At 41.5% G+C, this 24,280-nt stretch overlaps 2 protein-coding genes across 8 annotated transcripts; one reads left to right on the top strand and one right to left on the bottom strand.

Annotated features, from left to right (window-relative positions):
* Positions 1-1,883: 1,883 nt before the first annotated feature.
* Positions 1,884-10,700, top strand: wt1b (WT1 transcription factor b). 7 transcript variants are annotated; one of them, XM_071488201.1, is made up of 10 exons: positions 1,892-2,072; positions 2,220-2,692; positions 4,639-4,761; positions 5,700-5,799; positions 7,101-7,181; positions 7,898-8,012; positions 8,119-8,266; positions 8,621-8,710; positions 9,653-9,745; positions 9,916-10,700. In XM_071488201.1, the coding sequence occupies exons 2-10, from the start codon at positions 2,275-2,277 to the stop codon at positions 10,035-10,037; spliced, it is 1,290 nt and encodes a 429-aa protein (XP_071344302.1). In that variant the 5' UTR covers positions 1,892-2,072; positions 2,220-2,274; the 3' UTR covers positions 10,038-10,700. The 7 variants fall into 7 exon arrangements, with proteins under 7 accessions (XP_071344306.1, XP_071344308.1, XP_071344304.1 ...); XM_071488205.1 differs by having other exon boundaries at positions 1,884-2,692; positions 7,901-8,012; positions 9,653-9,736; XM_071488207.1 differs by having other exon boundaries at positions 1,886-2,692; positions 7,901-7,961.
* A 7,065-nt stretch (positions 10,701-17,765) lies between these two features.
* rcn1 (reticulocalbin 1, EF-hand calcium binding domain) lies at positions 17,766-24,143 on the bottom strand. Its single transcript, XM_071488211.1, has 6 exons — positions 23,608-24,143; positions 22,449-22,642; positions 22,155-22,333; positions 19,796-19,856; positions 19,151-19,350; positions 17,766-18,801 (listed from the first exon to the last, which is right to left on the bottom strand). The coding sequence occupies exons 1-6, from the start codon at positions 23,826-23,828 to the stop codon at positions 18,694-18,696; spliced, it is 963 nt and encodes a 320-aa protein (XP_071344312.1). The 5' UTR covers positions 23,829-24,143; the 3' UTR covers positions 17,766-18,693.
* Positions 24,144-24,280: the final 137 nt, after the last annotated feature.

The following is a 24,280-nucleotide window of genomic DNA, read 5'->3' as shown; positions in this document are numbered from 1 at the left end:
AGTTCCCAGAATAGAGTAAGTCAAAGAGCACTTTATCTTCTCCATGACCACAAACCATCAAGATGAATCTGTGTTTAGCTTTTAAAGGTTATGACTGGTTTAATGGATGTCATCAGATATGCTTGGAATATAAGATTGTCATATACTTCCATGTTTTTCAAAAACTGTAGCTGTAGTCCTAAAAGGGTTGCAGTACTCGGATGCTTTGGAAGGTGCCTCCCCTCCCACACCTTTTTCATTATCAGACTTTACCAAGCTGCTCTTACTGCTGGTCAATTTTTGTACCAGTAGCACAATTCTTCACTAACCAGTAATCAGTACACAAAACATTGCAGTATCTGTAGTGCTACAGCAAGTACCTTCAACTGAGCATAAAGCCCAAAACACCAAAACCGGAATGAAGAGGTAGTGACATTGTGCAACAATGACTGACAAGACAACAACAGTAGCCTCTGTTAATGCTACCTCAGCAGTTTCCAGGCTGATTTCATCATTCTTACAGTGATTTTAGACTTTGCTCTCTCTCCCTCTCTCTCCTTTTGTGTCCATTTTATATCTCTTTGCCATTTTAAGTGGGCCCCCACCCACACCCACCACTTCTTTTTAAGTTGAATTAGGGGTCGCCTATGTTTACTGGAATCCTAGACTAATATTCCAGATGGTGATGAGAGGAAGTGCCTCACACTCCTCACTTCACAACATTGTCCCTGGTGTACAGTCTCATATTTGGAATGGATTTTAATACCAACTTGAAATGAATTTATAAAATGAATGAAATCACTTTGTAAAACTAATTTGTCAGTGGATAATTTGTCATCATACACCATGTTCTGGTCTGAATTGTGATGGTGTCCAATGGGCCCTTAATTCAGGGGTTAAGAAAATAATTTGAATTCACACAGCTTGAGACTTAGACTGTAAAGAGATGTGAAGACAGTGATAAATGCAAGTTGTGGTATCAAACGTTTCAAGAGTATTGTGGTCTCATCACAGGTCAACTATTACTGACTGTTATGTTGCCCTGAATGTAGCATAGTGTGTTTTTTTTTCTAAAAGAAACATTGATTTGCAACACATTGTCACTATTTCAGACTTTAAAGGAAAGGAGGAACCCAAGTGTTGATATGACAAATATTATAATGTTAAAAGATCCACAGCAGCTGTCTTGAATTTTACAGGCATATTTCAAGTTACTGCATTCCTCTGTAGTTCCACATTGAGTTAAGCTTGAGTTAAGGTCAAAACCCCTATCTCTTAAGTGCTCACACACACACACACACACACACACACACACACACACACACACACACAGACAGTGTGTCCCCCTCTCCTCTACTAATAAATAATTATCCTTTTGTGTGATGTGGCTTTGCTCCAAGGCTGTGCAGTTTATTTGAGTTGCTTTGAGCAAAGTGGGGAAATTGGACAATGCATAAGGATATGTATAGTATACATGATGATTAAATAAATACTTTGAATGTGTGTAATTTTTACATAGTTGCACATGTTCAGATAGCCAGAGTTTTTAATGCATTCATCTGAAAATTGACCAGATAAATTTTACAAATGCAGTTATTTAGAAATCAGCGTGATGAGGACTTTAACCAACTACTTTTTTACTTACTAACTACACATCTCACAGCTGTTAAAGCCCTTCACCACAGTCCCTCATTATCGGAGGAATTAATGAGAAACACCTCACTCCTTTGTTCACACACATTTTCGTAACACAAATGTTCAATATGAGCAACACTTGAACTTGAACAAAGAATGAAGAGTAACACCCGCTTGGCAAATGTGACGTTAGTCAGAATTTATTAAGAAGTGCAGCCTGTGCTGGCCAGGGAGTCATCCTCTTCTCACTCTGCTTCGCTCCTCCCCCTGTCCAATGAGTTACGCAGTTTTTGAGACTTGAGGAGAGTAAGAAAAGCCAGACATTATAGGGAGAGAGGGACAAGGCACTGTTCCACTTCAAACCCATTGCAGATACCCAGGGAGCTTGAACTTTGGCATTCAGACTTTGGTCATCATCACGCATTCAGTTAATTTCATTATTCAGTTCATCACTTGAGGTGAAAAAGATGACTCCAATAGTGTATTGTGAGCAGTGATGTTTGTTTCTGCAGAAGAGTTTGCTCCATGCTTATTGTTTCTTCAGACAGAGTTTTTGTTGCACTCTTAGGAGTTTATTCCTGTGTGATTTTTTGACTCCCTAACAGTCTCCTCCATTGGAATACCATCACTCCTTTGAGCGGTCTCAAACTACCTGCACCAATGCTGACTGAACCGTATGGAGCCATGTCCATGGGGTCAGATGTTCGAGATCTGACCCTCTTACCTCCAGCGCCTCCTGTGCCATCTTTACCAGGAGCTGGTGGTGGCTGTGGGATGTCTGTTGGCAGTGGCCAGTGGACCCAACTGTTGGACCTCCATCCTAGTTCTCCCTACAGCTCCCTGCCCTCCCACCACTCCCTCATCAAGCAGGAACCAGGTTGGGGGACCACTGATTCCATAGAGGACCCTCACTGTGGACTCGGGGCCTTCACAGTGCACTTCACAGGCCAGTTTACCGGGTCAGGCCCCTGTCGGGTCGGGGCCTTCGGAGAACCAAGTGCAGGTCAACCCAGGGTGTTTCCCAATGGAACATACTTGCCCAGCTGTGTGGACAGCCCCCCAGCACCCAGGAACCAGGGTAAGTGTGCTGACTACCAGTCCCTTTTCTGTCTCCTCTCATTAGCTCAGGGGCAGTGAAACATGAGCAGTTGTTTTCACAGATAAAATCCAAGTTTTATTCCAGAGAGTCTTTTCCCACATTTCCTGCTGTATGTGTTCATGATGTGACTCCATGTTTAGGATTTGTCAACAGTGTTGCGTCTGAGCAGGATGTTGTGTGCTGTCCTGGGTCATTCTGTCCCGCTGAGAGCTTTCTGGTAATGATCTGGCAGAGAGCTCTAATAGTTCCTTTACTGCTTTTCAGCAGAAATGATTTTTATGAGTTTGAGCTTCAGCCACTGGCAGAGTCACAACAACTGTTATTAATTTTTTACTGTGTGGAATTCAAAGTACTTAGGTAGATCATTCGTAAGGTTTCACTGGGTTTTATTACTGCATTTTTTTTTTTTAAACGTTTTTGTCAAATGCCATGCCTGTAATCGTAAACTTTCAAATGGTAATGCTAATGCATCCATCGTAAGTGCAGGTACTTATTCAGGGTTCACATTCAAAGTATTCTATGATGCTGGGTTAACTTAACCACGTGCCCACAGGTAGAAGATCACTAAAGGGATGGGGTTGTTTTGACCCAGTGTTAGTTTTATTTTCTATATTACTGTTGCGTTATTTTCCCCAAACGAAATCTGGTGCGGCTGCGAACACTAGCTCTACTTAAGCTCATTTTGAATTACATGTCATTAATAATGTGTACCATTTGCACTTTTCATTGACTTGAGTTTCTCTTACACCAGAACTGAATATAAAAAAAAAACACTGGTTCAATACAACCCATCAATACTGGGTAAAGTTAACCCAGTAATGCCTAAATACCTACCAATTTAATAAAAGAAATACATATATAAGAATATATAACAACCTGTTGAGCTGCCACAGTCAATGTTGCTGTAGTCATATAAGGTGCGGAAACAAATCTGAAGTAATGTCTTGATTTTCTACTACTAGACCTGCACAAAACAGGTCAGAAGGAGTTAAACTGTTCTTTATCTGGAATCCTAATCTGGAATCAAACTTATTTTCTGTTTTCCTGTGCAGTGTTAATGCACAGATAGATATAACATCGCTACATTCACTGTCTGCTGGGGCTTATTATTCAGAGGTCAGAGGTTTAAACCTGAATGTGTCTGCTGATGCGACTTTCAAAAACAGCATGCAGTGAGTCGTCTTCACTCAGTGGAAAGTAGTTTTTGATGAAGTGATAAAATACTCAGTGTAACTTTCTGCAGGCCGCAGGGATTTAAGTAAGAGTTTGTGAGTCACTTTTCTTTGAAACTTTTCAACATCTGTCTGACTGACTTGGCCTGACTCAGGATATTGCAGACTGTCCACACTGTGTGTGTATGTAAAATAAACAACTACACACATCGTATCTTCTTTTTATGATTCATTTCATGTAGTTTTATCAAGTTTAACATTCTGCTTTAACACATTATAAGTGTATTCTATATTAGAATACACTTATAATGTGTTTTGGAACATGTATTGTAATTTCAATTTCAATACTTTCTGTTAGCTTTTTTACATTCTAATAAATATAATAAAGTTAGAGTTAGAATAGAAGCAATTCCTTACCTCTCAATGTTGGTTTTTTTTAAAATGAGCCTATTCTACGGTAGCTCATCTCAGTCCATCAGTGGCGTGTTTTCCAAATTTATTTTTCCACCTGCCATAAATTTTGCAGCCACAAAACCAATGATAGATGTTACAAAGAAAGAGGATTTAGTAGTCTGATGAATGTCTCTCTGTAGTAACCCTGCCAAGCACTTAGAGCTACTGACCAGACACTGGAGACTTTGCAAGCTTCAGAAAGTTTTCAGTCGCTTGTGGGATGGAAATCTAATGACTCGACAAGGCAAAAAAGATCATTTTTAACTTTCCATTGCCTCTTTTTTTGTTTTCTCTGTTCAGGTTATGGAGCAGTGGGTCTAGACAGCAACCCCAGTTGTGGTCACACACCGTCTCACCACACCCCTCAGCTCCCCAGCCTGTCCTTCAAACACGAGGACACACTGTCGCCGCCAAACAACATAGGTAACTGTCTGCATCCTGACGCCTATTCAACAAAACTGACTCACTGTCTGGAAGACTGTCATGTCACAGCAAGGTTATATAAATAACCCGTCATTTTTCATATCACAACAGAATCACTGTTATCCATTTTCCTCCATCACTCTTCATCTCTGTTTCACACACATTCATGTACATAGGCATACATACACACACCCTCCCTTTCACTCTTTAAGCAGATATTGTATATGGTTAATCACTCTGCAAATGATAAATTGGGGAAACAGCAAATGTGACTCTGTTGGAAAGTCAAAAACTGTCTGGGGACCAACATACTATATGAGCCTGAAGAGGACCATTGTTTCTAATTGAGGTGTTCAATCTTTGAAAAGAGGAGCTGTGACTATGTCTTTGAAATAAACTACTATTCACTGTATAAATATATTTCAGGAGAAGTAATATATTTTTACTTGAGTGTGTTTTGTGTGTTTCTGGGATGGAGAACATTTGATAATATAAACATTTTGTACAAGATGATTCTTGGGAATGTTCTCAGCCTAATATTATGAGTTAGTGAGCTGTTGTGGGACTATGGAGATTCTGCAGAGATTCTGAACTTTGACGAATCTAATTAGGATGATTGTAATTATCGATTAATCAGTTCAAGTTGTGTTTTTAGCCAAAAATGCCAAACATTCACTGCTTCTAGCTTCTCAAATGTGAATATTTGCCTGTCTTAGTCTTGTATAATAAATATTGATTATGGGTATCTTTGTGTTTTGGAGGGTAGATTGGACAAAAGAAACTATTTGAGTATGTCAGCTTCTGTGAAAAGTAATTTTCACTATTTTCTGACGTTTAATAGACCAAACGGTTAATCAATAACGAAATAGGTTAGTGTCCTATGATGTAATTAATTGTTGGCTGCAGTCTTATTTTGAAGCAAATTTTTATATTTATAGTTGACCAGCAGTATCCAGCTCCACCTCCCATGTTTGGCTGCCACAATCCTTCAGAGTCGTGTCCAAACAGCCAAGCTCTGCTGCTGAGAAACTACAACAGGTACAATTATTTGTCCCTGCATACATTTATTTTTGCTTTATTTGACTCTTGCTTCTTTCAGTCCCCTTTCAGCACAAGTTACCTTCATCCCACAGGTTTTCAGACTTCTCACTTAACAATTAATGTCAGTTTCTTTCCAATTACACCACGCACAGTTTGTTTACTTGCTGGTCATTTTGTGAACTTTCTTTGATCCTATGTTAAGCCCTGCGTCTGCCTCTGCACTGTCTGGATTGTGAAACCTAATTTGTTCTGAGGTTAAGTGCTGCCCACTGCTGCTCAGCAGGCCAAAACAAACACTGAGTGATCTACTGCTGATGTGTCTGAGTCCACCCTGAGGAAAAATGAGGAGAAAAGTAAAAGAGACAAGCTCATTGAAAGTGAGAGTTGAGTGAGGGGGGTGTGGCAGCTAGGACAGGGGATCTGCTTATTTTAACCTCTGGATGTGTTTCCAACTTGTTTTCATTTTGATGCAAAACATCTCAAAGGGTAAATTAGGATGAAATTCTTTGCATGCCGCCCTGCGATGTTGTTGGAGAAAAGGAACATGTGCAACCTAAATACTGGAACAGCAGTTGATAAGAAGGGGGAAGACTTCACTGTTGTTAGTGCTTATGGCATGAACTGGAAACACTCAGACACAGAAACACACACACACACACACACACACACACACTGTCAGATATCAGTGAGTCTTTCCACAGTTTAACATAGTTCAGAGCTGATTAGCGAGCCATCATGCTCCTTCCCCTCAAGGACTTCTCGAGGAATGCCGTCCAGAATTCCCCCGAAACTGTTTCCCACCTTTAATGATACTGAGGACAGAGTGATGTCATGCACGGGTCCATGGTGTACTAGGCACGGAGGCACTCACCCCCACAGAGTGCACAATGGCATGTCCAAATCTGTGTGTTTCTGTGCTACGTGCATGTGTGTATGTGTCTGTTTGTGTGCGTGTGCACGCCAGTGTGATCTGCCAAGGTAAAGAATGGCTCAGAGCCCATGTTTTTTAATGAGGCCAGTGAGGAGTGTGGTGGGTGGACAGGATGTGTTAATAAGCCAACCATGTGGAGTTCCCCCTGAATGAAATGTCTTCATTTTCCATATAAGGGAAGATAAATGACAGGAAGAGTGCACTGTAACATAAATATTGTCAGTGTTGTCTAATTTCTGGATTTTCCCAAAAATAAAATAAAAGCACAGTGTGGCCTCAGAGCTTGTCTTATTCCATAAGCTTTTAAAAACTATGTATTAACATGCTGTTGCCTTGAAGTTTCACAAACTGCTTGTTTTTCACACAGTGATAACGTATACCAAATGGCATCGCAGCTGGAGTGTGTAACGTGGAATCAAATGAACTCCCTGGCATCTTCCATGAAGAGGTGAGCTTCTTTTCTTAACATAATATTCTTGAGTCTTGACCAGTGTTTGTGGTGGTGCAGAGGAGGAGGAAGAGGAGGATTTGACCAGATGGCTGTTGGCTTACTGCCTAGGGAAATCAGGAAGTGGAGAAGAGCATGATCGAGTGTGTGTGTGTGTGTGTGTGTGTGTGTGTGTGTTCGTGCAGTCTTGTACTTCTACAACATTCTTTAAAGCCTGTTTTCAGTTTTTGCTAAGTTAGGACGTTTTGATTTCATTTTTTTAAAATTGTTTAACACTCAAAAACTCAGCTGGTTTGCTTCATCAGGACTGATTCAGACATTGCTAAATCCTCACTGATGCAGGGAAGGACATGACATCCTGCCCGCGTCAAATCAATGGGCAGAACATAAACAAACTGGCAGAAAATAATGTTCTCATATAGGATCCCAACACTTGAACCCAGAAGCTGATAGAGCAAATATGTTTCCAGGGCCTTTAAGCGAGTATTTAAGTTCACCATGCAGTTGTAAAGTGAATGAGAGAAAGACTTCTGTGTCATTTCTCTCAAACAAATTGAACATGAATGAGATTTTGTCTCTCTTGTGTTTTCAATTGTGACCCTTTTAATGGTGTGAACAGAATCTGTTATTTATCTTTTGTACAGTTATCTTCAGTAACAGCTTTTCACTCAGTATCTTCAGTCTTTTAATTCATTTGTTATTTTGCCTCTACCCAGCAGCAGCCATACAACCAGCTATGACAGCGACCCCACAGTCCCAGTCCCACCTGCACCCATGCTTGTGAGTGCCCAATACCACATACACGCACACAGTGTCTTCAGAGGACTGCAGGTCAGTTAACACACATGCAGTTACACATACAGACTTACAATAAGTAAATTAATAAATACACAAAGTGAAGCCTTGTTTAATCTTTTTCTTCTTCTCTTTCTTAAAGGATGTCAGACGGGTACCTGGCATTGCTCCTCCAGTTGCGAAGTCTTCAGAGACCAATGTTAAGCGTCCATTTGTATGTGCTTATCCTGGCTGCAGCAAGAAATACTTCAAGCTGTCACATCTGCAGATGCATGGCCGCAAACACACAGGTGATTTACACCACTGCTCAGACCTCAGCTTCTCTTCATAAATCACAATGACAAACTCACGCAGAGTGTAAAAGTCCAGTTTGAAAAAGATAAAATAGGGATGGCGTATTGCAAGGAGGAAAGGAGCATTGTTATGCTCAGGTTTGAATGTGTGTAGCTGTTTGAGTGGAAAATAGAAAATCACATAAATGGTGCTAAAAAATGTGCTTAATTTTGACATGGTGGCGGCACAAATATGAAAGTGAGCACAGGAAAAATAGTAGTGGAACAGATGGTACTGATGATCTTGAAATCTTGGAATGTGGGTAATGATGATGATGATGATGACGATGATGTGGTTGGTTTATTTTGCAGGCGAGAAGCCTTACCAGTGTGATTTCACAGACTGTGGCCGCAGATTCTCTCGCTCAGACCAGTTAAAGAGGCACCAGCGCAGACACACAGGTACACTCATGTCAAAGATACTGTATCTGAAAAGGAGTGTTCATGACTTCAATTGTTTTCTTATGTTTGTTTTTTGGAAGTAGAAAAATTTAGAAACCTGAGGGGAGTTTCCATTACACAATCAGCCTATATAAAAAAAGTTTAGATTTTATAGGCAGATTGTTGAGACCTGATGTATTCAAAATTGACTTTTTGACCAATAGATAAATAAATAGTTAAAAGATTTACTATTTCCCCAAGAATTATATGAATTATATTCCTCTGAGTATAGAAAAGGCCCTAACAATTAACAGACAATAGGACAAATTCAAATAGTCAAACATTTTAGTGACCTCATTATTTCTAAATCCCACCTATAGCATTTGTTTCCTCTCTCACACTTTGTACTTATGCTTTCTTTAAAGATGGAGGCCCCCATCATTGTTATAAGACACCAGTAATACTTGTAAAATACAGTTTAATACAGTGTAAGAACAAAACAAGTTACGGCATAAGAAATGACCTCCCTAACACAAATTAATGTTAATTCATGATGTTTCTGTTGCCATATAAATCCTGGCTTTAGAACAAAGACACTGCTGCGGCTCTTATTTGCTCATGTTAAATGTTTGTACATGTTAAATACGTTGATTTGATTAATTGAAATCACTGATCTTTGTTCTAGTGGTTCACTACATGAAAGGATCAATTAATTATTAGCTGTGAATTCTAAATGATTTGAATTTTAAAAGTGAATTTTTTCCCCATCAGAAACCACGCAGAATGAAACAACATAAAAATTTGCTAAAACTGGAAAATCTCCTAAACTGTTTTAATTTGGAATGCATTCGATCTCCATAGTGACCAGTTCATCTAATCAAATATTTCAACTTTTGACCCTCACCCCGCTCTCTTCACATTTTTGTCTCTGCCTCGGCCACAACTGCTGCCATCTCTGTGTAGGAGTGAAGCCCTTTGAGTGCGAGACTTGTCAGAGAAAGTTTTCACGGTCAGATCATCTTAAGACTCACACTCGGACTCATACAGGTAAAACAAGTGCGTATACCTTTATTTTCTACCTCTCCATTCCTCTGAGATTTTTTTCGTAACAATGGTCCCTTTGACTTTGAGTCATGTACAGCAAAACACAAGCTTGCTTTCCAAAAGGTTGAATTCACTCTAAAGCAGTGATTTTTGTTTTTCCTTGTTTGTCCCCTCCCTGTCAGGTGAGAAGCCCTTCATCTGCCGCTGGTCCAACTGTCAGAAGAAGTTTGCCCGCTCTGACGAGCTGGTGCGCCACCACAGCATGCACCAGAGGAACCTGACCAAGCTGCAGCCTGCCATCTGAACAGCGACAAGAGGAGGAGGAGGAGGACGTAGAGGAAGGTGACAGTATGTCGTTCCAGCTAGCAGAGAAAGAAGCTTGGAGCCTGGTCAGCGGTTATGGTGCCTTGTCAGACTTGCTGAAGTGGTGAGCACAGCAGATGCCTCTCTCAGCCAGACAGACGACTTCAGGAGAGCAGACTCACTGATGATCCATGCGATCTTCAAGACGCACCTCAACTAGTGCTCGCTTATTTTGACATTAAAACTCAGACTTTGAGAGGGTAAAGTACCACAGAAATTCTGAGCCAAGAAGAAGATGTTTTTTTTTTTGGGGGGGGGGGGGGGGGGGGGGGGGGGGGGTTTAATGTGAGATGAGGATAATGTTGATACGCTATTTTGGAAATTTTAGTACACTTGCACTGGCTTTCTTGTTGTTAAAATTGTGTCACCTTGAAAATGTGCTGGACCATGTAAACTGGATTTAGGAAATGGACAAATCATCACTTTTTGTCCATTAAGCTGAACACAGAGAATTTTGGCTTTGGGGAATGTGAACATCTTTATATTCTTACAGTATACAGGATACTCACCAAATTGCTTTGTATATATTTGTATTTGCTTCCATCTATAGACATTCCTTTTGTACTTTCTATGTTTTTGTAAGTTTATAAAAAAGTTGATTCACTTTGGTTTCAAGAGTACAAGTGTGTGCTTGTGTGTGTGAGCGAGAAAGAAAGAGGAGGTGATGTTGTCATTAGGTTAAGAGGCCACCTGTGAGTGGTGGTGCTGGGTGGATGAGGGTGGGTGACAGACAGTAAAACAGCACCCCACCGTGGCTCTGACAGGGTGCAGGGCTCACCCTCCTAAATCTCCGACACACATCTTCATAACTATGAACATCTGGAGCCCAGTAAATCTCATTAGAAAAGACACATACCTCAGTGTCAGCTGGCTGTACTTCACTGACTGCCCTTCTCTGTATAAGCTTGGCCCTGACACACACACACATACACACACAAACAATTCCCTATTGTAAACAATAGCCTCCAGTTTAGAACAGCACTTTGCATGATTGAGCCACATGATGGCAGTATCAGCCTTTTCAGTCCAACAGATGGGACTCAAGCTTTGAGTGTGGCTGAACCCAAACTACAACTTCTACTTTCACACCGTAGTCTTCAGATAGCCCACCTTACTCTCACCCTCAGTGACACTGAGCATCTACAATAGATCTATTTACTGTCAACGACAGTTGAACCATCAAATATACATGGTGTGGATGGAGTTGTGTGTCAGCTCGTGTGCGAGTCTATAAGAGATGGGATGATTCAGCTACAGCAGGTATGTTAATAAAATATGACTCAGTGTTGGCACAGAGAGCTGTTGCATGGCTCTGAGGGCTAATGATGTCATATACCTGGAAAAGCAATGTAAACACGCACACACAAGCATAGTATATTTAGCTGTTGGCTACATGTTCACGCATGGAAACCACAGCACACATTTACTGTAGGCATTTGCTCTCTGCACCTGCACAACTCCCTTCATTTCCACTGCACACACTTACCAAAGTAACAGAGAGATTCAAATGCTGTTCTCCTATTTCAGGGTCACATACGGCTCATTTGAAGTGGTGATTCAAGTTGTTTTCCAATCCACATAATGGCTGTGAGGTAGTATCTCTGTGATGTTCTGTTTTTTTTTTTTTTTTTTTTTTTTGCTTCTTAATCCAATGCACTTTGATTAAGAAGTGCTTCTCTTTGTTCTCTCTCTGCAGGGGCGCCGGGAAGCCAGGGAAGATTAGAGGGACAGCAGAGTTGAACATTTTACTCACTCCAATTCACTCTTAACTGGAGACTGCTGGGGCTGTGTGGAGCATGAGGAGCTCATGCTTTAAACGTCCTTATTCATTACTGCCGTCATTATCACACACACTCAGGGAGACACTGACTGCAACCTTACATTGATCTGCCTGATCTACATTCCTTAAATTGATTGAGAAAGTTTCTGATTGGAGATAGTGGGAGGAGGTGATATCCGGTAACACAACAAATGTCTGCACTCCATTCCAATCCTGCCAAACGTTACCGCTAATCTGAATGCATGAACACACACATACACGCATACACACACACACACACACACACACACACACACGCACACATGCCACCAGATGCCCCCTCAGCTGTACTGCTGGCTGTTTGCCTTTAAGGGGTGTCAGCTTGGGTAATCTCAGGTGACATACACCTGGTAATGCACAGCCCAAGACATCTGTAGGACAGCAGGCCTGCTAACTTCACAGCCTCCAAACCCACATGCAACCCCCCCCCCCAGAAGGTTTCTTTTTGAATGCAAGTGCAATATAACCTCACTCTCACACTCAAAGCCAGGAAACAAGCACTGTTCATTTCATACATGCAAGTTCCAACCTTTACTTTCTTCACCCTTTAAATTGAGTTGTACTGAATAATACATTTTTTTTTTCCTTTTACTTGGTCTAATAATGAGTGATATTATTTTTCAGTATGTCATCTTGTAAAGTCCCAGGTGCATCCAACATCAGCATACAGCTCCTGTTGTGATTCTTCAGGCCAAAAAGACATTATTTAACCTCCAGGAGCTGGAAAGGTCAGTGCACATGTAGCACACAGAGGCCTCTCTGAGCCCCAAGGGATTGTTAACAAGGTCAAGGCCCCAGAGAGGAAACTTAACGGGGTTACAAGGAGGCCCATGTGTAAAAACAATGCTACACCAACAGGAGGCGCTGTCAGGGACAGTTCATATTAAGTGAAGCATGTTTTAGTTGTATTCCCAGACAGCACCCCACCCCCCCACCCCCCCTTCCCCTCAGGCTAGCTCTCTTGTGCAGAGCTGCTGCTCCACAGTCTGAGGGGCCTAGGGGTTCTTGGGGGGTTTTCCCTGTGGTATAGCAGGGAGCCTGAGGGGCTCCGGTGTGTAGGAGCTTTGGGAATGCAGAGGCCTTGGGGGCCTGGAGCTCAGATGGGGCCTAGGGGGTAAACTTTCTCACTCAGGGAGCAGAGATGGAGCAGATATAGAAAGACAACGAGGGGAAAACACCTTGAGAGGAGTCTGTTAGATATGCAGGCAGCAGCCGGGAAGATCCCATGAGGGTACACAGGCACAGAAACACACATACACACATGTATATATACTCTGAACCAAAACCAATATGTGGGGCATCAAATAGAGACAGATAGAGCTTTTTAAATATTCCCCTCTCTCCTCAACTGTCCCGTCTTTCATCTTCTCCTCTTTTCTCCCTCCTGCTGTCTCCTCCATTCCGCTGGAAGATATTAACTCCTAACAGGATTAGATGTGTCTCTATCATGTGAGATACAAGATCACAAACCTAACCAAGCTCCCTGGGGAGCAGTGGGATAGGACGGATGAAACAAGGCCTCATCTCCCCTCTCTTCCCCTCTATCCCAAAGGTATCCAGATGCTGGGACATGGGGCGAGAGGACCAGAGAAAGGAGGGAGATGAATGTTGACAAATGGAGCGAGAGAGGCGTTTTGTCCAAAGATATCAGTCTCACTGGGATAGCATTGTCTCCACCCTCACTGTCATTAACTCCAAAACAACTCCACTCTGGGCCACTTTATCTGTCTTTTGTTTAAAACTTGAAAAGTTTCTCTCTGCATATATCATATAAGCTATGCAGCGGCTTGTCAGAGTGAGTGGGTGACTAAAATAGAGAAGCAGCCGTGTAAAAGCTGGTTAAAACTGATTTTGAGTCGACCTGACCTCAAACCAAAGAGCTCCCATTACTCCAAAGGCTGTTATAATTAGTTACCAACTCACTAGCTTTATGGTTCCTAAATTGAAATGTATTGCTCTTTAAAGCCTTCTCTCTAATTGTGCAGTCATTAATGGCCTATTCCCTATCTACACTGCATTGATGGGCACATAAAAACTCATGATGATAGACGAGCACCAAGCGCAGTTGTTAAAGACACGAGATTTTCTCTTGTTCTGCCTCGTCACCACTAGGAGGAGTAGAGTCCTGTGGTAGGACAGAGGAGGGATAACCTCTCTCTCTGAGAGGACATGAAAGATTGATGGATTCCTTCAAGCTTCATTTTCCAGAGGTAGAAACATGCAAGGTGCTGAATTAGCCTACATTCACATGACACGCATCTACAATCACACAACTTGCATGAATGCAGAAGAAACGGTCAGCCCCTCAGAAGATCTTTACCACACACCAGAAATGGGGTGTCTAATTTTATTTAAAATTTTTCATATTGATTTAATCACCTAACTGTTAAATAATATTGACCTTGAGAAACTTGAGCCTTGTTTTAGAAAGGGGACCAATTTTGTGTCAGATTTTATTTGTACAGGCAGGGACAGAAGACAAAGTTATTTGCTCACATCTAACAAAACAAAACAAATGTTTGTTTTTTTTTGGTGTTCTAGAAGTCCATGTGTGTTAGGATGCGTAAGACACAATAAATTGCATATGGAACAGGACAGGACACGGAACAGGAATCAGCCTGTAAGATACCACATGACTGTATAATGTGAGGTCCACCTTCACGATGGTAAAACTCCCAGTCCCAGAAAAATTAGAGAGGACTTGACCTCAAAGACCTTTACTGGCCGGTATAGCCTTGTGCTTCATCTGTGCACAAACTGGCCTTAATTTCTTTAGTTTGCATGTCATCACTAAACATACAGCTTATGTGCTGTCGGCTGATTATAACAAATAACTATACAGTATGTAAATACTAACAAACAGAGAAGTAGTAGTAATTCTACTAATTTTGATGGTGATAGCAATAATAGCAAGAATGTTATTATCCTAAATGTTATGTACCCTTAATGACTGCAGCCTCAGCAAGAAAACTATAATAATAATTTGAGGTGAAATGAGAAGAGAAAGGGAAAGCCTATCCATTGAGATGTCATGTTAAGGCATATAAAGGTCATCGTATAAAGTTCATATTCAGTTTGGTAAATTTAAGTGTCTTATCTTGACAGCTTGATAATGAATAGAATTGTATTTTTTTTCATTTTTGCTATCATGCATAGTATTATATAACGGGCAGAAAGCCTGTTATGAAAGCCTCAGCAAAGGAGGGGGTCAAATGTCCCAAAGATCATTACAAATCCCCAGGGTGGAAGGAACAAACACAAGAAATAAAAGACAAAGATGAGGGAGCACAGATATACTCAGATGAAAAATAGGGCATCATGATGATAAGAGTCAGAGGGGCAGGGGAGCTGAGGAGGGGGTTGTATGCGCTGTATAGTTTGTTATGCAGGCAGTTTAATTGTAGTAGTCATTTTTGGTTTGCTGCTGTTAATTGCTGATATGGAATTTGCAGTGTACTATGAAAAAAGATCTTTAAAAGGAGATCGTTGGTGGACGAGACTAAAGGGGGGGAGAGCGCTCGTGGTCGTAGACATTAATGTGATACACTTTATGAGCTTCCTCTCCCACTGCCTCTATCCTATTCTCACCCAGAGGGCTCATTATTGTCAGTGGAGAGGGGTTGATCTACGCAGACACTCATATGAGCGCCGTCTGAAGGCATTACTGTACACACACTCCCCCAGTGTGAATGATTAGGACCCTATCAGAAACAGGAGGGGCAGGCCGTTAGACATGACCGCAAGGCAGGTTGCACAGAGTCCATGTGCCCCCATCTTGCACAGGCAAACACGCATTTGGTTCTTTTACATCTCTGTGCACCACTAATACTCATCCACCTTCACTCACACAGTTGGCCCAGACACACAGATGGACCCTGACACATGACAAACCGCATATGCTATTTGGAGGAAGTACATTGAGCTACTTGGTGTTTTAAGCCTCCCAATTATTTAAATGTATGATGCAAGACTGACCCCACACTCTTTGGCAGGGCAACCATGAGATTATCTAATGGACATTATCAAGGTCAAAAATAACAAAAATCTACAAAACACTTTGAATGTTTCTAAGACCTGGAGCTTTTTGTCAAATGAACAAGGCAGAAATTCATCTTCAAAGAAATTTTCATTCTGGGATGAGACTGTGTAAGTGGAGCCACGCCAGAATTTGGTAACCTATTTCAGCAAATTGTTATGAAATAATCATCGTTGTTATCATGTCACCTTCCTAAATTCATCTAAACCTGAAAAAATGTCCAAGAAGTTTTTTGTGAGAGTAAAAATATAAAATAAGACATTTCAGGCTCCTGCTCATGGTCTGAGTGTTTTAAGAAGGTCCTACATCACATCAGAGAGACACAGCCCACACATACATCGCCCTGTCCCTTGTTCCTAATGAGCTTTATCGCACTGGTCCCGCTTGACTTGTCTTGCTAACTGGCACACATATATCCATATGTTCCACATGAGCAGGCAGAGGGGACAGGCTGGGTGGCAGTGCTGCTTTCTCAGTTACATCTGAGAGTTTTACTGCAACAGCCAGCAGCAACAGCAAGTCAGCTTAACTCCATCTCTGCTGTGCATGTGTGTGTGTGTATGTAGACTGTGATTAGTCATGAGAACTGTTAACAGCCAGTGTTAACAGTTCCCGATGTTCATTAGGTCAAAAAGTTGAATGCAGATTTGAACGTCTTCAGCCTTCAGAATGTCAGTGTGAAACTTTAAGCACATACACCACATATATAAACTATAATTTGCAATAAATCGACCTTCATCGCTTCAGCATACACCAACAGTTTCAGCATAAACTGAACGTTGTAACCTTCATGAAGGGAGAATCTATTGCAGGACTGTTGGAATTGACTGCATTAGTATTATCTGTATGTATCAGTACATGAACTGGGACTCATACCAAACATCAGGAGAACCTGTCAAATGAGAAAAAAGGAAAAAGCTAAATGGAAGAAGAACTACTCAAATGCTATAAAACATTGCCAGTGAACAGATGCAGAATGAATGAGTATTAGTTATATTCTTTAAGAAACAGAGCTCAGTGGATCGGTGTGAGAGTGAGAGGGTGTTTTAAGTATTATGTGTATAAGGGCTGGAGTCTGATTACTGCAGACTGTGAGTGAACAGACAAGTGTTCACCTGTACTCATGCTCTGTTACAGCAACGAGCCAAAGAAAGTAGGACACTGCTTCATGTGGATATGAGAAGGCCAGTGTCTAAACAGTTATCTGAAGTTATCTATATTTAGATAAGTCGATGCTGGATTTGTGAGCCAGAGACAGAAAATTCTCACAAGTATTTCTTTAAGCCGTTGTAGTGAAAAGACACCATATTGTGTGTTCTGTGTCCATCCTTGAGCTGCAATACTCAAAAGAGAAACGATTCTAAATGATACTTGCTCTATGCTGATTCTTGGCAGCCTAACGCATAAAATACACAATACTTAATTTTTTTTTTTTTTTATTTTGACACAATTTGTGAGCATGGGCAGTGTGGAAAATGAGGAATGTTGATGTGTTTGTGCCCATGAGTGATGTGGACAATTAATGCAACTGAGGTTTGGGACAACAAAGCACTAACAGAAAAAGATGAGGAGAAATTGACATTAATTTGACTAAAATTACAAGACCCTTGCATTGGTCTATGCACCTGTCATACAAACTGTCCAATACACAATATGAAATATGCAATAAAAATGACAACTGATGAATTTCTGATATTCAAAAAACACCAGGTTGTTATACATAATTTCGAAAAAACATCTGGATTCATCTGATACAGAAGATGACCTGGGAGTGATGTAACAGGAAGAAAGAAGTCATGTGAGAAGTGACAAAAGAAACTTTTCTTCTTTCCTTTTATGTATTCAAGCCAGTACACAAAAAAAAGGAAAAAAAAACTGTTAAATTGGACACTGAGATACAAATGTAACATCAGCAAAAGTCCATAAAAACTGCACGTAGAGGATAGTGTTGTCCTTAATAAATACATTAAAAACTACCAGGAAAATAAATCTTTCACAGGCTAAACTAAAACCAAACACGTGCAAAAACCATGCCGTTAAACATCAGTTAGTTTTATAGCATTTAACTAATCCAAAAAAAAAAAAAAAAAAAAAAAAAAAAAAAAAAAAAAAAACACAATAATAATTTGGCCAGAAAAAAAAAACTGTAAACAGAGAAACATCATGTGTCATCTATAAAAAACAAATCTTTCGTTGAACTCGGTAGTCCTCTCAGACCCAAAGCTCTGAGGTTATCTGATAAATAAATAAAATCAACATAAATGTTCTGAGCTGTTGTTTCACATTAACTTTCCTTTCAAAACTGTTCTTGTGTCTGATGATTGGTGTAAAGCTCAGCACTCAGCTTTGACAGGTTTTATTAAAGACTATCTACACAGATCTCTGAGGCAGCGGAGCCGACGATGCGGCTGGAAGGCACCATCGATGGAAAGTGAGTCCACTGAGCCTGGCTTTACTCCTGAATGTCAGAAACAGAGCCGTCGACACAAGCGCCAAGGTGGACTTTTAGTGTTAGTGGTAGGACTGACCTTCATTCCTCCTCTCGTTCCATAACTACAGTGTTGGTTTAAAGTCCAACACACTGACGTCTGTCCCACTATTATGGGGAAAGGATGGAGTCATGGTAGTGGTGGTAGGTGGAGGCTTAAGAGTCTGTGATTTTGTCTTTGAAGACAAAGATGTTCAGCTATCCTCCTAACACACACGCACACACACGCACACACACACGCACACACTGCGAGCTCAGAGCTCATCGTGGTTCTTGGTGAGGTCCTCTCCGTAGTTGGTGGCCTGACTTCCAACAAACATGTTCCAGTTCTCAAGAATCTCTTCTTTGGTCAGCATTTGATCCTGAGAGGAGAGGACACGGCAAGATCAGTAATCCGTATTATAGCAATATTTAAAATTGTGAAAAAGCAGAAGTATTTTCCTGATCTCAAGCCATGTCTCCAAAAACAGTAAAAAGCTGAGATGCGGAAGATGCCTGCTCATTTGGTTCCAGCAGAACATACAGGCAATAGAACAGGCATTTAAATGAAGCTGACTGACTTTTAGAAAATGATCTGAAAATTCCAGTGCGACAGAAAATAGTCAACATGGTGAATAAATAACTTTAAATGTATCATTGTCATGACTTCATACAGACAAGATGAAAAGAAACAGCACTGGAGCATGTTGATGAAGCTCAATCATGTTGTACCTTGTCCTGGTCAGACTCATACACCAGATGTCTGGCCTCAGCCTGGGCATGGTCGTAGTCTTGGGGCATAATCCAGTGGCGGATCTCGTCCTGGTCCATCTTACCATCTTTGTTCAAATCTCTGAAGTCAGAGAACTGTTCCCTCTCAGTCTTGACCCAGTCTGGTTCTGGACCCCCGTCCTCATGAGCAAACATGTCAGCTGAAACAACAGAGGGCCACGGCGTTAGCACAGGAGTGGAGACAAGTGAGAACAATGGAATTACATTTTCCTATTCAACACAATCAAACACTGAACCATATATTGAGAATGTAATCAGAACCCTTTAATCTTTTAATGGATATTTTGGGTCTAACTCTTTGCTTTAAGAAACACTTTAAGCCATGACTCTTCCCCTTAGAGTAATTTTCCTAAAGAGATAAGGATACCTGCAAATTGTTGAAATTTAATCGATGCTTCATATTTATATTCTCATCTATCAGTTTATGCTATGAATTGCTACTGTATAGTTTAATTGCACTAAACAGCATTTTGCTGAGCTCGTATACATCTTTATTGAAGCTGCTGTTATTTCTATTACTGTGTTTCGTTGGCTTATTCAGAACTAATTTGATTAAATTTGTTTTAATTTATCGTTGGAACTCACCAATGTACTCATCCTCATCCACATGTCCATCGCCGTTCTTGTCAATGTCCTCCAGGGTTTCCTGCATTCAGAACGAGTTAATGATGTCATTAAAGGGAGACACAGGGGTCAACAACAGTGGGACTTTCACTTTGAGTAATAAAAGACAAAACATGATGCCTCAGGCAGGATGAGTGAATGTATGAGGTTCAGTTTACAGCTGGGCTGGCAAACCCTCCACATTAAAATGAGATATACACTTGTTTTTAGCAAAAAATAAAAAGCCCTGGTAGACCGTTTTCTCTCTTACATCCTGGATTTGACCGTGATGTGTTAATTTAAATAAATGGTTACTTAAAAGGTTTGCCATGTGAGTGGAGTATTAGTTAACAACCAAACACTTACATGTACAGTAATTGCAGTGCATCTGGGCATATCACACGCATGCAGCTGCACAGATTCAAATCACTGTATGCATCCTCTCCTGCAGGTAAGATGCCCTCTCTGTACCCTGCTGAATGATTAATGACCATGTAGCAACCATAGTCTAATAGCTGGCTAATAATAAATAAGTACATCCATCCATTATCTATACCCACTTGACCCGTGAAAGGTTGCGTGTAAACAAGGAGAGATGTTCATTAAATATATAGAACCTATAAAGCACTGTAGACCTCTGTCAACACTGACAGTGTGTACATTTCATAAGCGTGTGAGAGACACATCACAACATTGGTGCATTCTGGGATACATCAGTAACACTTTTGTCAGTTTACTAATACTATACAATAGATTTGGATGATAAATTACTTTATTTATTGGCCAGCCAAAATTTTGAATTTCTCACTGACATTTAAATTTACTTGTTTCAGTTCGAAATAAATAATTAGTCTCAATCCAATATCATTACACCAGTAATAAGAGCAACAACTAAACACACCTCATGAGATATTCAACCAACCAATCAGCCCAAGGTCTGGTCCAGAAGTCCAGAATCTCTCACATTGGGTCATACGATAATTAACCTGGACTATCAGAACAAGACTAGGTCAAAACCTCGTATATGAGTGGACTGTGTCATAGGCTATTTGCATTCTGCCTGATGTCTCTCCTACTCTCTGTGCCCACATATCACACAATTCTGAAATAATACCCATATAATGTGTCAAGATAAATGTGACAACATGTTGTCATATAGATTCTAAATTATAACATCCACCCTAGGAATTAATCTATCATCTCTTGTGGTGAACTGGAGACAGAAAAATACAAAAACCATCTTATATTAGGCAAAATACCTGGGTGGGAATGTAGTGAACAGATTCAAGGAACAACACTGCAATATGCTGTTTTCTGTGCAGATGCATGCAACACACCTACTGGACACCTACTGGACAGTGGCACGTAAACCGAATGGCATGTGGGTAATGGTTGGACAGATGGTTTTTTTTTTTGGTTTTTTTTTTTTATAGTTTACAACGTCCTGTAGTGGAGGCTTCTGGCCTCTGAAAGCAGACAGTGGCAACAGAAGCTGACATCAGCAGGTAGAAATGTGAGGCTGGGCAGTGTGTAGGTGTAGAGTTGCCACTCAGTGAGATGACTTCATGTTCCTCCCTGAGCCTGCTCTATAAGCTCCATTAGCTCCCCGCTGGCCTACAATCATGTCCTGTCTAAAGCCATAAAGTCTTTCCTTCTCATGTTTGCTTGTGTGACTGCATACAGCATCAAGAACACATATTGCATGGTTGTATGAAAGATCTGCATTATAAAGGAGGAGTGTAACCACTTCCTATTGTGAGAAACAGACTTCTTATTGGCTACAGCCAGATTCACCACAATCAGTGGAGACGCCACCGGCAGAACCGTTCTTTGGTGACATTCAGTGACATCATAAAAATGTGTGATTAATAATTAACTCTGTCAAATGGGTAGTACAACTTTTATGAACACTGCAGCATAGTGCGCCGCTGCTAACATTTGCCACACAACTCTTCCACAAAGCTAAATTTATATTTAAAGACTGAGTCTTAAATGGGACAGTTGGCCCATCCCACTGGACCTGCTCCAAAAAAATACAGAAACTCAATCATTTCTGGGCCGAGTTAAAATTTCATTAGGGAGCTATCCAAATGTAGCGCATTTATCCAAGAGGCCCATCAGATTAAACACTGCTCCTGTAATTAACTTATATTTCTTAGAGGGCAAACAACTTACGAAACTTTAACTTGAGGGGATCTTATCTTTTCTCATTGCAAATCGAAATGTCTAACACTGCGCTTAGTGTGCCCTTTGAAAAAAACTCTGAGACAACAAGCACTAGCATTACCACCCTGCCCCTTTCTAATCACATTTAATCATCATGTGGTTACAGAGGGCTTACCAGAACCACAATATCCTTCATGTGGTCAAACTCCTCAGGGTGGAGGAAGGCTGTGAACTCTTCTCTGTCTGCCGCCAGGTCCCGGTTCAGATCGGCTGCCTTAAACCGCCTCTCGTCTCGAGGAAGCATCTTCTTGAAGCTGAACTGGTCTGTGGCATCCTCAAACTCCTCCGGGTTGGCTAAGAGGGTGAGGTGAAATCAGGTTACTGCCGTGCCTGTAAATACCTGTGTTATACTTTAATACTGTACTTAAAAAATAAGGATATAACGTGCACAAAACAAGTGAAATCATACCGAGGTAGTATCCGTATGTGGCTTGCTTGTACTCATCCCATGAAATCTTGTTGTCTTTGTTCAGGTCATAATCTGTCCACACCTTTGCCACATTCTCATACACGTAACGCTTCTGTGTACGTTTTATCCAAGCCTTGAGTTCAGCTGTGGTGATGTAGCCATCTGCATCGGTGTCTATCCGGTCCACAATTTTACTGTGAGGAAAGGGGAGAAAGAGAGGGAACCTTTGTTAGAGACACGTTATCAATGGCAAAAAAACCCCTGATATGACTGCAATTATGTGCCACTTTGTCTCGTGTTCATGGAGAATCTACAGGCCCAGAAGTCCAGTCTTAGTGCTGTTTCACCGTTAACCCCCTGGCGAGTTGTCAAAGGCACACTGCTCTACTGTGGTTACCAGCACCAGCAAGCAGAAGAAAAATAACTAAATAAATATTTGGCAGCGCCTTTTTTTTTTTTTTTACTACAAGGGATGTGGCTTCAATTAGACTGGTGGGAGGAGCAGGCAAACCCATTTTAGCACAAAAAAAAAAAAAAAAAATGCAGAGTGGCTGTGTTGTATTCTTAGACCTGGGCTGCCACGTTGAGATGTTACTGGGGTCCTCCCACTCTCAACACCACAGGAAAACGTTTTCCTTGGGGGGAAAGCCCATTCAGCCAACGTGTGTTACATGGTGCCAACATGTCAAGCAGTGACGAAAAAAAAAAAAAAAAAAAGCCACTTTACAGCGAATGAAGAAGCACACAAACAGAACCACGTAGCACACGAAGTTTGCTACAGATGCTCTGTATGAAGCTTGTCTTCTACCACACCACTTTACTCCAACTCCATCACCCACAAATGGTTCTTTAATGACGATCTATAATTAAGATTTCGGCAAAGCAATTAGCTCTGTAGGAGTGTGTGTGCGAACACTGCTTCATGCAGCCCTGTAGATCTGCTGGCATGCACATCTTTCTCAGGCACTTGTGCTCCTGTTGTTAAATTTTAATGTCCTTAGCCTGAGCAGTTACACGCAACAGCAGGAGAGAAGTGAGTGTGCGTGATTTACAAAATAACAACAACAACAACATCAACAAAACCTTCATTGCAGCCTGGGAGTGTTGTCACATACCAGAGTCAGCCCAATGTGGCAGAGATATAACCCTATCTCCTTACCCAAGCCTGTCCTTGCTCTCCTCAGGGGTGAGCTGATCAAATGTTTTGGCCTCGTCTTTGCCAAGAAAGGCCTCATGGTCGTATTGGAAGCTTTTGTTGTCTTCGTGCGCCTGCCTGCTCAGTTCTGGGTCATGAAGAACTCTGTCTTTCCTTAATGTTGGCTTGCCATGCACCGCAGCCGCGCACAGAAGGGCAGCGCACACGAAGCTGAGGAGGTCCATCAGTCAGGGGTGGAGATGGGTTTCCCTCTGAGGCCACAGCTGTTGTTTCTCAACAGGCCTAAGTGACACTACAATTAGCAAGCTGCAATGTAGCAGCTCTCCCTGCTCGCAGCGCCACACTAACGCCAACCTTTCCTTCTCTCTACAGCAGCGTCTGTGCCACAATGTTGCAGCAGCAGCAGCAGCGGCCCAAACACCCAACCTGCACGGAGCACCTGGTCCCGCACACAGGTTCACTGAGAGCGCCCACGGTCCTCACCCTAACGCTTTTTGGACAATCCTGTCCCGTTTCCTGAGGAAGGGATGCAACCAAACCGGGGTTTCCTGCCGCCTTACGCACAGCCACTCACAGGGTCCGTTTTCAGGCAAGGCCCGGCCTCCTCCACTGAGAGGATCCCTGCCATTGGTCCGCAGGATGTCGGTAACCGGAGAGCGATTCAGGCGCCACGTTG

The sequence above is a fragment of the Trachinotus anak genome, unplaced genomic scaffold (assembly GCF_046630095.1).
Source record: "Trachinotus anak isolate AG129_WGS33_773 ecotype Australia unplaced genomic scaffold, CSIRO_AGI_Tana_v1 ptg000011l, whole genome shotgun sequence".
In the NCBI taxonomy this organism is placed as follows: Eukaryota; Metazoa; Chordata; class Actinopteri; order Carangiformes; family Carangidae; genus Trachinotus; species Trachinotus anak.
Note: the sequence above shows the minus strand (reverse complement) of the source record. Positions and strands in the feature narration are given on the sequence as shown.

Coding starts and splice junctions, on each gene's coding strand:
- wt1b (XM_071488201.1), top strand. CDS start 2,275: ATGCTGACTGAACCGTATGGAGCCATGTCCATGGGGTCAGATGTTCGA. Junction 5,800..7,100: donor CTGCTGAGAAACTACAACAG/GTACAATTATTT, acceptor TTTTTCACACAG/TGATAACGTATACCAAATGG. Junction 8,267..8,620: donor GCATGGCCGCAAACACACAG/GTGATTTACACC, acceptor TTTATTTTGCAG/GCGAGAAGCCTTACCAGTGT.
- rcn1 (XM_071488211.1), bottom strand. CDS start 23,828: ATGGACCTCCTCAGCTTCGTGTGCGCTGCCCTTCTGTGCGCGGCTGCG. Junction 22,643..23,607: donor GAGAGCAAGGACAGGCTTGG/GTAAGGAGATAG, acceptor CTTTCCTCACAG/TAAAATTGTGGACCGGATAG. Junction 19,857..22,154: donor TGAAGGATATTGTGGTTCTG/GTAAGCCCTCTG, acceptor TTCTGAATGCAG/GAAACCCTGGAGGACATTGA.